This window comes from Coturnix japonica, chromosome 10 (genome assembly GCF_001577835.2).
Source record: "Coturnix japonica isolate 7356 chromosome 10, Coturnix japonica 2.1, whole genome shotgun sequence".
In the NCBI taxonomy this organism is placed as follows: Eukaryota; Metazoa; Chordata; class Aves; order Galliformes; family Phasianidae; genus Coturnix; species Coturnix japonica.
This window is the reverse complement of record NC_029525.1, coordinates 10,314,818-10,330,815: the sequence shown is the minus strand read 5'-3', so window position 1 is coordinate 10,330,815 and position 15,998 is coordinate 10,314,818. Positions and strand designations below refer to the sequence as shown.

Genomic DNA, 15,998 nt, shown 5'->3' with positions numbered 1-15,998 from the left:
AAATACATGTCAGTCACACGTTGCTATTTTGCTTCTCAACACTAGCTTCCAAATGAAGATTTGGAAGATACTGTGTCTCCCTTCTCTGTTCCACATAAAGCCATGCTCTTTTTTTATATTTCATTCACACAAAGATGATTATACAGAAAAAAATTCTACATAGTGTTGAACAACTTGACCCAAAAAAGTCTCCGGCACTAATAATGCCAAGAAAATCAACATTTCTGAGTTGACTGGTGTGTCGTTCTGTTTACATGTACAATAATTCCATCATATAATCTAGCCAAATGCAATGACAGATAAAACCAAAACTTGACATAACTTACATCTTTCCCAAAAGAGTCTTTCTTCAACTAATTTTAAAGAACTACTCAAAAGCCAATGAATTCTGACAGTTAAAAAAGGAAGCATGGGTATCCTTCATAACATACTCAGAGCAATGGGAGCCGCCAAGTGAGGTCAGCTGTAGTCAGTTCTTTCCTGTGCCAGAATACCATGAGAAAAAATAAATCAATATTCTGTCACAAAATGAGTTTGTCTTGTCTTTACTGTACTTATATACAAAGCAGCAATAATGCGTGAACCTTCAATTTTTCTTATCAAGAACTATCCAGCCAGATTTGCCAATGCATCAAGTTTAGTTTGGGTTGCTTTAAACGAGCCAAGGGTGTCCTCAGAGTTACCCTTCTCTGGGAGAATTGCTGTTGCTATAAAACTGGCATAGACAGCGCAGTTCTTTCTGTTCTAGCTGAACAGCAACAGGGAAGACATATTTGGTGCATGTACTTCCTTTATATATCTGTCTACATGTAAACACGCAATACAAGCACAACCTGTAGATACTGCAGAAAAAAGAATAAGGCTTTTTGAGTTGTGATAAATTCTGGCACTGAAAGATGCTGGCACAAAAATATTTACAATTTAACGTAGATGGCTTTGTTATGTGATTTAATACATGTGTATAAATTATGCAATACAAATGACCGCACTGTACAGTACTCTGCATTAAATTAACATACATTGTCACATTTATATTGAAGTACACTGCGAAGAGTAGCATAAAAAAAAACACTGAAATATTTATACATACTGAAGAAAGAATTAGAAATGATTCTCATCATTCAGCTCTCTCAAAATCTTTGGAGGCCGAAATACAACAATAGTCAAGCATCTACAGCTGTCTGAGACAGGTGCTTTGCCCATTAAAAAAATACTTGCTTGGATTTGAACTTTGCATATAAACTTTATTTTAAAAGCATGCAGTCATCACTGCTGCATCTGTGGCTCTGCAGGACAGTAGCAGGCCCCAAAGGCTGAATCTCCACTTAACAATTACTTACATACATCATGAGTCCAGAAATAATCATGAAAGAAACGATGAAGCAACTGCTATTTCCACATGATAAGAACACTGGATATATTATGAGATTACAGAGGGCATCAGCGAAGGTGAAAAGCACACAAAGCCATAGGCTTGTGCTCATTCTCCTTCCATCTGCTGTCTATCTGCTAGAAGGAATCAATTCAGCAGGAGAAATTGTAACTTCAAAGAAAAGAAGAGTCAGAGGTAAATCTGAGCAACATCCTTCCAGAGATGAGCATAGTGCAATACTTAAAACTCTGCTATTGAGTCCAATCCTGGTACTCCTCTTATATTGTCAATACTAATGAGGCCTACACAACTATGCACACTAAGGGGCTAATTATTTTGAGGAACAATGGCAGCATTTGGGGCAAATATACAAAATAAAACGAGAAGCAAATCTGTCTCCATTTTCACCTTATCCTTTTGTATCATGGAAGTACTAACTTTGCCTCTGAAGCTTAACTGTCTTTAGACATTAAAAAAAACTGCTAAGTTAAGCTGAAAACCAGACACTTCCAATCACACACCACAATTTCCATAAAGCCATCTATAAGATGTTTCCATGATTTAAAAACATTTTGCTGCAGCATCGCACATACTGCAACACGAGGACACTCTCTAAAGTAAGGTGTTATTACCTTGATAGTTATTCCTGATAGAATGAATTAAGTTGCTCTACAAAAAATGCATATCTCAAATTCTTTCCTAGCTATACCCTTATGTGTGGTATCCCTCATGGAATTTCAATAGACTAATCTAGCGCAGGCTTTTGAGTAAGTAGCTTTGGAAAACTGCAAACAAGTACATAGAGAAAAGGTCATACTCCGCAATATGTTAATATACAAGCAGCAAACAGTCAAGGATAAATTATCACAGTATCAATTTGCAACCTACTTTTTTCTGGTGAGACATGTGCCTTAGCTTGTCCCCTCACAAGCCTGCATGTCGAACCATCTCCTGCACAGATTCCACAGTTGTCTTCCTTGGCATTGCTCCCAAGTTGTCGATCACAGCCTACTGCCTGCCAACATCAACACCACAGTCAGAAGGAGGGCAAAGCTGTAGTAGACATGCTCAGGTTTCTGGAATTTTATTTATTATGTTATCCTTTCGATTTTATGAGCTGGCCTCATTTTTTCAAAGCATATCTTGCCATATATTTTAAAAGCACTGTCATTTCCACGATTTTCATGATGAACCACAACAACTGATATATTAAGGTATTCAAGCATAGGCAATACTTGAATCACTTTCCCACTACTTATGTGAATGCATACCATGAAGCGTTATTCTTTCTAACACAAGGGACAACTATATTTACAATTTGTTTTTCATCACTTGCTTAATTACATCTGAGAAAGGATTAATGCAAAGAAATAATCCAAGTTGAACATTTAAAGGGCACTCAGCCTTCAGCTTCACAGACCAGCAGCTATGGGCAGTGCTCATAATCTTGTGTCCTGGATACTCCAAAATTTAGATGACATCGGTGTAGATCGATTTGCCAACAAAACCTGCATGATTCTGTCCTTGCCTCTTGATTTTTCATTTTTGTTTCTGGATATGAGCCAAACATCTATAAAACTTGCAACAATTCTTGTAAAAAACACACAGATTTAATCACTGACTGAAATTCCAAAACATTTTTTTTAAACCTGTCAACTGAACAAAATCCAAATTATTTAGAAAACATTGTTTTTCCTTTTTCTTCACCTGGTCTTGTCTATCTTACTCTTTAATGGCTTTAGGGAGGACCAAATGTTGAGCAATGTGTTAAAGGAAATATTCTGTAGATTCTTCTCTACACATTTCCCTGAGAAGCAAAGTAATTCATTACGGAAATCATATATGTGTGTGTATGTTTAAACAAACTTCGAACTGACAAATGGATAGAAAGTACTATGGAAACTCACAGTTAAAAGCAGGGCTAGAATTCTGAAATTGGCCAGTACACTCGTGTTCCTATATAAAAATGCTTGGAAGGGGCAGTCTTAGCTGCCAAGATCCACCACATCTGTGCTATGCCAGAACTGACACATGATCCCCATGGAGAGGTGGGGATTGAGTCCACACGTAACAGGCAGGGTTGGGTCTTCCAGCCTCTAACAAATGCACACATGCTGCACACCCACTGCCAAACAGGGAGAAGCGTAACCTCTAAGCTTTCTTTTTCTGCCCATCTCCCTCTACTGGACCCTTAGTTACGCAGTTCCCCACATCCTTTACTGCCTTAAGATGAAGGCATCATGGAGGAGAGCTATTTGCATTAACTATTGCAGCACTTCAGTTGAGAGGTGTGCTGCGCTGAATTGCAGACACCTCCCTAATTTTTCTCTTTTAGTTGGCCACATCACAGCAGGTCACAGAGAAGCAAGCTTACAGACTGGAGAATACCTTAGACGCTATTGAATAGCTTACATCAAAAATCCCATTATCTACCTTCCTTTTTGAAGACCAAAGCCATCATATAAAGGAGCACATAGCATTCCTGTTCGGTAGGCACATGCATTACATGCTACTGGAACTAGGTAATGGTAGGAAATGATAAGAACTTAGAGGATGAATATTCCAAGGAAGGAATATCACCAGACTCTTCATTTACTTCTATCAAACAGCCACTATCTGATATTGTGGCCTCCTGACTGGCACCCAAGCCATTCCCAAACAGATAACCCTGAACATAATGCTGGGCAATGGCCCACATCGTATGTCACTTGATTGTTTGGGATGACAATCACTTACTCAGAAATGATGTACTGCTGAACACAAACAGGATTCCGTAGCATTGCTAAGGAAACTGATTAAATTCAATGATTTCATGTTAATGAAATTTTAAATGCTAATAAAATCTTAGTTTTGGAAGATAACAAGTTAACTCACAAATCAGAGCATCTCAGAACAGGTGCATATTTAGTGCATAGAAGCAGTGTATGAATGTGTTTACATGGAGGTAAATTGTCAAAACTAATGCTACTACAGACTTTCAGCAGATCTTACAATCGTGTTTTCATTTTATAACGCAATCTCATTTTCTAAATACTAAGAATATATTGACTCACTCATCAATTAATTCTCAAAGGAAAAAAATCAGCTGTATGTTGCGATACTGTGTGCAGGACATCTGTATTTTTATTAGCTTAATCTGTTGTACGTTTGTAGGCTATGGATCCTGCAGTGCTTTGGTGAGAGGAGGTAGCTGAGCAAGCAAAGGACTAGCAAGACCATGCCATTAAAACCCAACATGATAATAACAGGCAGACAGTATAACAGAGGTATTTCACATATCCACTGTGAAAACAAACCCTCATTCCATATAACAAAACAGTACAACTGTGCAAACACAAGCCACTATTGTGTCCAACATGGAATGTAAGGAAAAAGATAATCAGCACAGCAGCATACTTTCATTAATTGTTTCACAGGGTATTACGGCTAAATGTTTAATACATAAATGCCACCGAAATAAAATAGGAGCGTCAGCTGCTAATGCAAGGGATTTAGGTAGAAGGAAAGCTTTACAGCTCCACTGCCAGCAGATGTAATGTCTGACTAGATCTATGCACCTTAGTGGAGTTCTTTCCGAGATTGTGTTTATATCAATTATTATGAGTATACAGTGACATCCCAGGATACAATTCAAAAAATAACTCTAAGTAGGATCACAATTTAGGCCTGGAATGAGAACAGAATCTCAAACTTTTTGGTATTAAGCACCCAAAAAAGCCCTGCAGAATTTAGCGTGACAAGCCTCCAATTTAGAGGTTGTTCAACAACATCAGCACTAAGGTAGGGGGTACCTCATAGCTGAGTGTTGATAGTTGGCCTACTGCATTTGTTTCTAAAACTTTGACAGCAGAGAATTTCTCACATGAGCTGGACAGCCATGGATCAAATTAAAAGAGCAGGAAGCTGCAAGGTGTAGCTTTAGAAATCAGGCCCTTGGCACATCAGTAAGAACCGTAAATTAAGGTAGGAATTATTTTCAAGAACAGGATAGATGTGGCTTAGGGATGTGGTTTAGTGGATATGGTGGTGATGGATCTAGATGATGGTGGTGAAGTTGGACTAGATGATCTTTAGTGGCCTTTTCCAACCTGAATGATTCCATAATTCTACCCCAGCCAGTAACTTTGATAGAAAAACAAAGACAGTGTTCAAGGAAACGCTCTGTAGAGTACATGTGTATTTGTGTGCAGAGCTAAAACAAGATCTAGAAAGTGCTATATGGGCAGTAGCCTTCCCCATCTCACACAGCATTGCAGCAAGCCAAAGGGTTCTGATGATTTTCATGATTAAGGCATTTGTTAGGGTTAATTTACCCCACATCACTAGTTGCTTACAGAGCAAAGGGATCAGCTATAAATGCTAGAGGCAGATTGGGAAAACATCTGCACACTTTTAGGGTATGGTCAAAAATAATTATATTAGGTGATATTAACATAAACTGCATAAATGAAACAAGCGACAATACAAACCATGTAATAGAAGTATTGGGATCTCATCAAAGTAAAAGAATAATCCAGAAAAAAAAAAAAAAAAGGAAAAAAAAAAAGGTCATAAAAAAATGGTACAAGTATTGTAAAGACCACGCTGCAAGTGAGTTCCTTGCAGATAAACAGCTGGGGAAAGTGACCATTGTTTAGCAAAATGGACAAGGAAATTTAATTTAAAAAGCTTTGAGATATGATTACTCTGTGTATTTAATAACTTGGTAACAAGGGGTTATGAATTTGGACAGATTCTTTTCAAACTGGTGTGTGATATGTGACTACTGTAGGGCATTACAATATGTTTCTGCTTTTTCAATAAGCAAAAGAGCATTGCTGTTTTGACACAAACAGCTGGGATAGAACGCATTTAATTAAGCAGTGAGAAGAAATATTCATCTGCTGCAACAAGCTTCTAAACCAGACAGTGCTATTGTGAAATGTACTACTTAAGGGTGTTAAATGTTTGTAGCATGCTTAGAATGCTCATGTGAGTTCAGAAAGGCAAAGGAAGAGCAAAAGGTCAGGGTATAAAATATAGTAATACAGATGAAAGATTAATGGAATTGCTGCTGTGTTAGAGGTGACTGTGGAACATTACAAATATCTTTGCAGATATAAATCCAAAAAAATGGCTCAGAAGCTTCCACAGATGTTTCTTTAACATTTAGTAGGGTTTCAAGATGAGGCATTAGACTTAAATGAAGAAATGAATATGGCACGTTAATTCTGATTTATGAAGGTCAAAATATAATCTGTTAAACTCAAGGTTCTTCCTTCCTTAAGGAAATATTTATAGTTAACTGTGATGAAAAAAGTACTGCAAAGTGACAAATTTATGACAGACTCCCATACAGCAAAAAAGCTCTGTAATAAAAACCTGGCAAACTTCAGTCCTCCTTCAGTGTACCCTTAATGAACATAAACACAAACATGGACTAGAAACTGCCCATGCAGAGCTCAAAGCAGAAATGGGGTTTGAAATGTCAGTTTTTGCTTTTGCTTGTTGCTTTAGGACCTCACAACACGGCTATTCCCTTAACTGACTGCTCATCTCCATCTGCAGGCGCTGTCTTTCAACACAGGTATGACACCATTTTTTATAGAATACACTCCAGGGATACAAGTTGTCAATTATAAAAGTATTATGTGTCAATCATAAGAAATATTTTTGGAATGCTGAAGATTCGAGACTACATGCTTTGAATAAGGAGCCTGAAGATATACTCACACTTCACATAACAAGAACACTGAGGTGAAACATGAGAAAACACCAAGATTTTGCATAACAAGCACCAACTGTTAAGCATCACTACTGCTATTGAAAATATGAATTTATATGTAGCAATACATACAATTATATACAATATTTCTGCCTGGAAAAATATTTCCTGTTTCTCTGGTCCTCTGGAGCCAGAGATCCAGGTACCGTCCAATAAGAGAAAAAAACTAAGTTGTCTAAATGGAAGTGGCTACCAAAAAACAAAAAAACAAAACAAACAAACAAAAAAAAAAAAAAACCAACACAAAAAAACAAAGAAGAAACCACAACAAACCAAAACTCAGCAGTTCTTACTTGTGGCAGATAAATATATTCTGTGAAGTCACATGAGTGTTTTTCTTTCTCTCTTTCTCCCTATTTATTATATCTTGGACTATTTAAATATTCAGCAAATATCCATGCTGAAATCAAGTATGTTTTAAATGCTACTACATTGTTCTAAAATGACCCTAATAATATTTTTGATTTATAGTCTCATTTATCAGCGATGATTAAGGGGAAAACATCAGTTAATAACATTTTTCATTGCTTTACTTTTGCCCAAGAAACAGGCATAGGTCACTGTCAGAGAGTGATACTCTTCATCAACATGATTGACTTCAATAAAATAAAAACAGAAAATCAATTATCAACCCTTCACAATGACATAATTAGCATCCTGCTGGAGTTGCTTCACTGCACAACGGTAAGAGAAATCCAGATGAAATCTACTCTCAGTACAATTTCACTTGAGTTTTTTTTCACTAGCCTGGCGATTTCAAAGGATGCACAACTGTGTGTACTCATGAAATAGACTGCAAACAGAATAGTGGCACAAATGTACAAAGGGCATTTAGTCTAATTCAGCTACAGTAAAAACCCAGCCAATAACTTAAGGAGAAGTGCCCAGTGTGCCTAATGCATGATTGAAGAAAGGAATTGCACTGCAGAATGCACAAATGGCTTCTATTGCCTCTGAAATTTGTTAAGATGTGAAAAACACTATGTGAAAACTGAATGAATGCTACACCAAACAAACCCAGCAAAGGGATGGAACTGCCATACCACCAGGACAGTAGTGCTCACATTGTAATAACAGAATGATTTTTTTTTCTCTCTTGCAAGAGATCAGATTGAAATGGAAGAAAAACATCCAAAGGTTATCAGCATTGCAAGAAGTATAAGATGCCATCAGAACTGTTTCTGGCAAAAATAATCTTCCTCAAGTCTTGTAACTTGACTAAGAAAGGAAATACATTTTATTTTAACATTTACTAGTAAAAGAAAAAAGAAAATAGTGAAAAACTCTTACATGCTCACTAAAATAAATCTATATTGCAGTTCCTTAGAATCACTCTCAAGAGGGAAAATTAAAGTCCTCAGGGTCTCACTCACAAGAAAAAGAATTTCTATTTTACAAACAGACACACTAAAAATTCTAAAACTCAGAAAAATCAAATCTGTATTTAACTATACAGGCACATCTGCTGTCCCACTACACAGATCTCACTGCATCAGTGTCAGCTATTAGCTGTATTTTCTCCTGCCCTACTTGCTTTACCACAGAATCACAGTGCAGGCAGCTGTTAGGAATGTCTGCATCCACACAACAAATAATTAATTTTAAATATGGCTATGGGAATTTATGGCAATAAAAACATAAGCATGAAATTCATCATGGGAAAGTTCTGCTCTGGCTTAGCTAGTGTTTTCCATTTGCCCTTCTATAGAACCCAGAGGCTGACATTCAGAGCCCATCTATTCATTTACTTTGCAATCTCTGCTTACATCCCTTGCTTTGTGATAGCTTCAGCTTGAAGCTTATTTCTACACAGCTAAAATATGCCCATAGAGAGAACACAGAGCAAAAAACTCCCACTCTTTCCCATGCTCATCATCAACAAGTAAATGAGCTTCTACAAACAGGGAGAGATAACAAGACATTCCTCCATTTCAGAGTGTTACTTACATTTATTTATTTAACATAGAAGAGTTCCTACTTTCAGGTAGAATCCTGCTTTATCCTCACTGAAAATTTAATTTGGTCTGACATGATTTTGTCCTTATATGGCATCACAATTCTGTCTCACAACTCTTCTGTTACTAAACTCAGTCTATCAAAGGCTGAACTGTTGCACTGGGCCTTATATCTCTGCCACGAAGCCAGCACAGGTCAGCAGCAGTTCCAAGAAGCTGACCTGACTGTCAGAATCTGCTAAGCAGCAGAACATGGCCCCTTCATGGACCCTGGGCATGCACTGATGATGAGTGCACCAGCCCATCACTGCATGGCCAGCAGCCCCAGCTGTCCAGCTGGATAGGTATTAGTGGGAGTAAGAAGGTGTCTCTTGCAATCTTTCAGTTGTTTGTAGATGAGAAAGTAAGAAGTGAGGCCAAAGTGCGTCAAAATCCAAAACTCAGAACAAAGTACAATAAAGAAGTCAGAACAAATGGGCACAAGCAGACATACCGTGATGTTCAAGTTTCTCAGCCCTCCATACATAGAAAAAGAATGCAAAGCAATAAAGAACAAAAGGCAAAATAGACAGTTCATTAAATTCATTGCATATGAAATGGCTCCTAAATGGACTGCCCACATATTTCTGCAGATATTTCACATGTGAAGGCAGAAGGCTAAAGAGCACTCCATAATTCTGCAAATTCACTTCTATCAAAACGCTTCCAAAACATGTAAGCCTTTCTGCAGGACCTTCCATATGCTGGAGCACAGAAAGAGCACATATAACCACTCAGCAGGAGAGCAAGTACCTTCTCCTACATGGTTTTTAGAAGACACACACCTACAGACACAGAGGGTAGGACACAAATTCCCATTGGGCTTCCTGCTTGTGAGAATGCTACTGAAAAAGAACTCAGTATATGGAATCATATTCATTTGCTGATTTGATTTTCTGACTGGTCCCAGCCATATCTGCCACAGCATCGGGGGATCTGAAGGCTCTAGTTCAACAAGATATCCAAATCATGAGTTCCTGTACTGACTTTATCACGCTCACATGCTGCAGGACCTTGCTAGGCTGGGAAATAGTCATATTTATATAAGGCTCACTAAAACAAAATAAAACTTGGCAAAGAATCACTTAGAAAAAGAGACATATAGATAAGGAAATGGAGATCAGAAAAAAACTCACCCCTAATCTGACAGAAGGGATAAACAGTAAGAAATCCCTATGGGCAATAATCCTCCATCAGAAACTGCAGTGTGGAGAAAACAGAAGGTCAGAAAAGAGATGACAATTTCTAGCAGCACTGAACAGCTGCTAACTAAAAGCAAGTGATTCCAAATGACATTTTCGGTGTCCATGAGCACCCACTGCTATGTGCCACAAAAGGCCTCCTCCAAGTTGCCAACATCATCATCTCTAGTGAGCTGCTATCCTGAGGCAGGCTGGGACATGAAAAGGGTCCAAGCGCAGTTCTTACAGTGCAGTCTGCTGGCTTGGGCAGTGCTGAGAGCCTCCATGGGAGAGGATGCGAAATCTGGGAGGCTACAGAGCAGGACCTTGCCTGGCCACGCAGGACATGGTAACCCATGCTCAGCTTTCTCCTTACATGAGACTTCTGGAGATGCACCAGTGTTTCCCAGCTACACTGCAGCAGAAACTCCCACTTGGCTTCATGGGATGTTATGTATATAGTTACATGAAGATTTTGATATATAGCTCTTTGGGCTAGAAAGATTTATTGAATTTATGTAACTCCCATAATCACTCTGGGTGAGGTCCAGCCTGCCAGCACCAGTGTCTGCAGAATTATGTGGATGGAGTACAGGTCTCTGAATCAGAGTCCCTTACACTATGCTGTTGATGGGCTACTTAATGGTACCTGGGGAAGGGCGCAATATAAAGGCTGGCTTAACAGCAAGCCTCCTCAAAATTAGTTCCTCCTGTAAGTCACTTGAGGTGTGAAGGACAAAGAGGTGAAAGGCAAAAATCACAATGTGAACTTTTTGATTCTTAAATATAAGAAAAAGCCTGTAAGTGATTTGTTGCTGCTTTGTTGTTGTTTGCTTTTTTGGTTTTTGTTTTTTCCTGATGTCCTTTTATACTGTTATTTGAGGACCAACTACTCCAAGTAGAGTAAAGGGTAAGATTATCCTAAGTAAAGAATCACCTCCAGAAAGATTACTCTAAAGAGTAAGAATTAGAAGATATAAATTTAGGAAGCTATTTAAACTCCTGAAATCCAGACTGAACACCAGAGTAACTTCAGGAAAGAAAAAAAGAAAATTAGTATTTTTAAGGAACCAAATCCCTCCTTTAAAAACAAAGTTTTCTTTGATGCCTCATTCTGCATGATAAGAATAAAAATTAGAAACTATTAAAAATACATTTGTAGATTCCTCTCATTCATGTACTTTTAAATTAGATGAAATCCTTTGCTCTTTGCTGTGCTTTCCACTGGGAAGTCTGCAGTAATATGGGATGGAAAAAAAATGCCCCTTTCTCAGCATCTGAACATCAAACCTCCTGTGCACTTTGGGCAGTCCTTTAATAGACTTACAAGCAATAAGTATCCATAGGAACTCACAGGGGACGTACACAAAACAACTGAAAAAGCAGCCCTCAGAACAGAAAGAGTCAGAATGAGAAGAAATTGTTAAACCACCATCATTTCAAGTTTTAACCATAAGCAGAGCTCCCACAAGATCATGAAAAAACGTGCTGTCTTCCAACAGCTTACAGCAACAGCTCCCAGTGAAAACTGACAGATATTTACATCAAGGGTAAGAGCACTTTGGTTGCAAGTGTGGGAGATTCCTTCTTGGTATATCATGATGCCTGACAGAAACACAGAGCATGGCAGAAGTCAGTGGCACTCCACTTGACATATCAGATGTGCTCTAATGTCAGCAAAATTTATGCCATATGCTACAAAGCATAGTGCAGTGTCTGCCTTTTCTGGAGCACAAACAACTCACTGACACCAAATGGAAAGTTCACCGGAGGACTTACATCATCTTTGACCTAATTCTGACTGCCTAGGACAGAACTACTCAGGCTGCTCCTTCAGCCTGGTGTGTGTTTTTGGGTGATGTGTGTATTTGTTGTCCAAACACATTGCTCTAGTTTAGGAAAATTATCAGTGTAACCATTTTTGGTGCTGAAACAAGACCTAATTCTGCATTTTGGTAGGAAAAAATAAAATCACAAACTAGAATTCAAAACAAAAACCAAGGCCAGGCAGGGCCCCAGTGCAGGCGGAGTTACTGGGTAAGCATTGCCCTCACATGTCTGACATGCAGATGTTTTTATATGTCTCCACCCACATCCAGATGGGCACAGCAGGAATATATTATACAAAAAACGCGTTGGGAGTTGAGAAGAGAGTAGAAAAAAATATCAGAAGTGTGAAAATCCTCCCAACAGGGAAGTTTTGACCTGTCCCTACTTAGCACAAAAACCTCAGGTATTTGCTTTGATAACAGAAGCAAGGCAGTAGCAGACAAAACGAATAAACAAATAAAATAATAAAAATAAAATTGGTTGAATTAAGCCTCAGATAACCTCAGAATTATTAACTCCATTCTTTCTAACTTTTCCAATAAACTTTTCCCTGCTCCACCACCCTCAGATTTTACTTTCCCCAAAGACAAAAAACTCTTACCCAGAAACCAGTTCTGTTGTTTAATGATTTTTTTGGACCCTGTTCTTAAGTCTAGGTCTAGTTGTTAAGGGAAATGTGGAGAATCAGAATTGAAGCTGGACAGCGGGAATTTAACGTCTCTGCACATTTACATTAATGCTCTGCCCAGGAGATGGATGGAACAAGAATCTGAGAGGAAAACTTTGTGTTGCATCCCTATCTTAGCAACAGGAAGGAAATGGATGAAGTGCTTATGGCGGGGAAAACTGATCTTATAAAACTTAGCAACTTTCTGAGACAATAAATGAGCAAAACCAGCACCAGTTTGGAAAAGGACTCAGGCAATCCAGTTTCCTTATACTAACTCTTCAGTACTCACAGGCATAAAAGCGAAGATATCCACATCAGCAGTATGACATGTTTATTTAGATGAGTTCACTGTAAAAGTGCTTGCCAAGTTATTTACAGGCTGTGCCAAGTACATGTCAAAACCCAACAGACTGATCTTAGAGCAACAATCCTGGAGAATCAAGGATTCTGCTGTCTCTCTCTCTTTCTCTCTTAACAGCAGTTGACTAAACAACAATATTTTTCCAGGAAAGATTAGATGTCAATTTGTTTTCTTTTCCTGCTTAAACAGGAGTAGTAACAAAGACTGGTGTCAGTTTCTGAGGAAGCCCTCCCCAGTGCAGTCCTTCTTTCACAAGGAACTGACATTACCACTCCGCCCCACAAAGAGAAAAAGGTTATTCAAACGACCAAGGACTTCAAAGGTCTTCAGTAAATAAAACTGCAAGTGTTGATAACAGCAAAACTACTAAAAACAAACAAACAAAAAACCCTCTAAGCTATTCTTGCAAGACATCAAAGTAGGGCTACGTCAGATTCAGCGTAATACTTCTGTGCAGCAATAGACACAAACAGCAGAGGCTTCTGTAGATATACCATCTGCAAAATGCATTGGTATCCTCCAGGCTCAATTTTTGTATTAAATAAGGAAACATCACTAACAGTATTACAAAAGAAATGTATTATTTTGCAAGTGCTTCCAGAGTTTACAGAGCTACATCCTATCTAAATACACAGTGTAATGAACACTGTTGGACACCACTGTGAAATACTATTGTCAAGTGGCGTCTCTTGAAGAGCAAGATTGTAAGGAACTCATCTTCAATTACAGAGGCAGCAGATGCATTGTGTTTTGGCATGACTGGTATTGCAAAAGTGTAGCATTTATAGAAGTCACTAAAGTCACAGCAAGGTCCAGATCATATATTAACATTGCCATCATCTGCATGCCACAGTTTTGCCAAACACGCTGTATTTTCCCCTATAGTAGGGCTCTTTTGCTCACCAGGCTATGCCCTGTGTTTTTGAGCTGCATATGTTTTAGGCATTTAACAGAACAAGTCATTTGCAGAGGGAAAGAAATAATTGTAATAATATATCAGTAACATACAATTAATTCAATCTCAACTTCAGCCTGTGTAGTAATGTTTACCACCCTTGGAAAAACTCAGAATGACTGATTGCAAGTTATTAAGTAAGAAGTTGCTTCAGCAAGTCATTATGTTAAGCATACTGTAAGGGCCTCTTATACACTTGGCACACAGGGCACATTTGTACAATTACTGTGGCTGTGCAAGGACAGGCATCATAGCTGCTTCCAACTGCCCAAAGCCTTTCAGCTGATGCAACAAATGGGGTGATGCAGAGGCACACAGGGAGAGAAAGCAGGGGTAGGACTGAATAGAACTAGGAACGATGTTGAATGACCATCAGCTGGCTAGTACTTTAACTGGGATAAAAAATGATGATATTCAAACCAAAGAACTGTGATGCTGCCCTCCCTCATAAATTTCTGTTCCCCAGTTACTAGGGCAACACAAAATACTGGGATCCTATGCTGCTGTCTGGCTTTGCTTTAAGGTCACCAGGAGGCTTGGCTCCTGAACCAGGGCAGTCAATAAAGATACAACACCTCCTGACAAGGTGCTAAGCCTGGAGATGAGAAAAAGCAAATCAGCAGCTTCAGCTGGTTCTGTGTGAAGTATTACCCATCTGCCAGTCAGTTCTGTTCTGGAACTTGGAGCTTCTGACCCAATTATCAGATTCCTGGGAACATCTATCTTTATTGGCAGGATCTTGAAAGCCTGAGACTATTTCTTCCATCAAAGAATAACCCCAATGAAGTCATGTAAATCAAGAGTTTGGCAGCTGAGCAAGCCTTGTTTCTTATCTTTAATGCTTTTACCAGAGACAGAACCTCTCCTCTAGAACTGAAATCTATAAATTGCAAATATATGATAGGGATTGCAGGAACTCAGGATTCAGATCTTTCAAGTGTACTTTGTTTTTAAAAAGGAATACTACTACTGTAGGCATATTTGCTGCATAAACTAGGAGCTCCTTAAGAAATGAAGAGCCATGAGCAACACATGCAGCAAACACACACCATTCTCAGTGGGAACCCCTAATATATTATATATATATATATATATGTATATATATATATAAAAATTTTTCTCCTTATCAGAGTTCATGAGATACAACACTCAGGGAAGGAGTTTATAACCAGTTTATGTAATTTTTACACGACTAAAAATTACAGTATAAGTAGAAGAATGAGTGAATGCTTTTGACCCCATTTATGTATAGAAATATCAGTGGCTAAGGCAGTCAGGAACTTCTACATGGAAGAGAAAGTTTAGTTATCTACAATCTAGCTGGCAATCCTTGCAGATACTTCTAAAGAAAACTGATGCATAGAGATGAGAAATAACCAAAAAGCGTCTGCTTCATCTACAAAATTATCTCAGATCTCCACCATGAACATACCTGGCATATTCCGCTAATGCACATATCCAGTGATTCCGTATTGCAGCGAGTACCATCTAGTACTTTTGGGGCAAGCTCCACAATCAAGTTCTTTCCCAGAGCTTGACACTTCAGGGCACATGGTGCGGTAGGGTCATTATACACAGGGATCCACTCATAGAAATGCCCCTGGTACTTGACATCATTGTAGGCTGAACATTGTTGTGCTCTGAAGTCACCAACATCTGAAGGACAGTCCTGAAAGTAAACCAAAGGAAATAATTCATAAAAATAGGCAGCCTTTTGCATTTGTAGCAGTTATTTGAAGAATTATGCAGAATCTGTTAAGGTAGGCTTGGTTCAAGAACTGATCTGCTACGACAAAGACGTCACAGTGTTCTACTGTGTGCATTGATACAATTTATGTTGCATAATCCATTGCCCAGAAATGGGGCAGGAG

At 38.5% G+C, this 15,998-nt stretch overlaps 1 protein-coding gene across 6 annotated transcripts in view; it reads right to left on the bottom strand.

Moving 5' to 3' along the window:
- Positions 1 to 15,998, bottom strand: part of ADAMTSL3 (ADAMTS like 3) — a 172,682-nt gene that overhangs the window by 70,524 nt on the left and 86,160 nt on the right. For 5 of the 6 annotated variants that reach the window (XR_001557485.2, XM_015873010.2, XM_015873009.2 and 2 more), the window contains exons 6-7: positions 15,560 to 15,796; positions 2,261 to 2,387 (exon numbers count right to left, since the gene is read on the bottom strand). Coding sequence is in view for 5 of the 6 variants with exons in the window: in XM_015873010.2 (XP_015728496.1) it covers positions 2,261 to 2,387; positions 15,560 to 15,796 (364 nt within the window). In the remaining variant the exon portion in view is untranslated. Of the gene's footprint in view, positions 1 to 2,260; positions 2,388 to 15,559; positions 15,797 to 15,998 lie in introns of those variants that run through there. The other variant, XM_015873012.1, reaches the window with a different exon arrangement.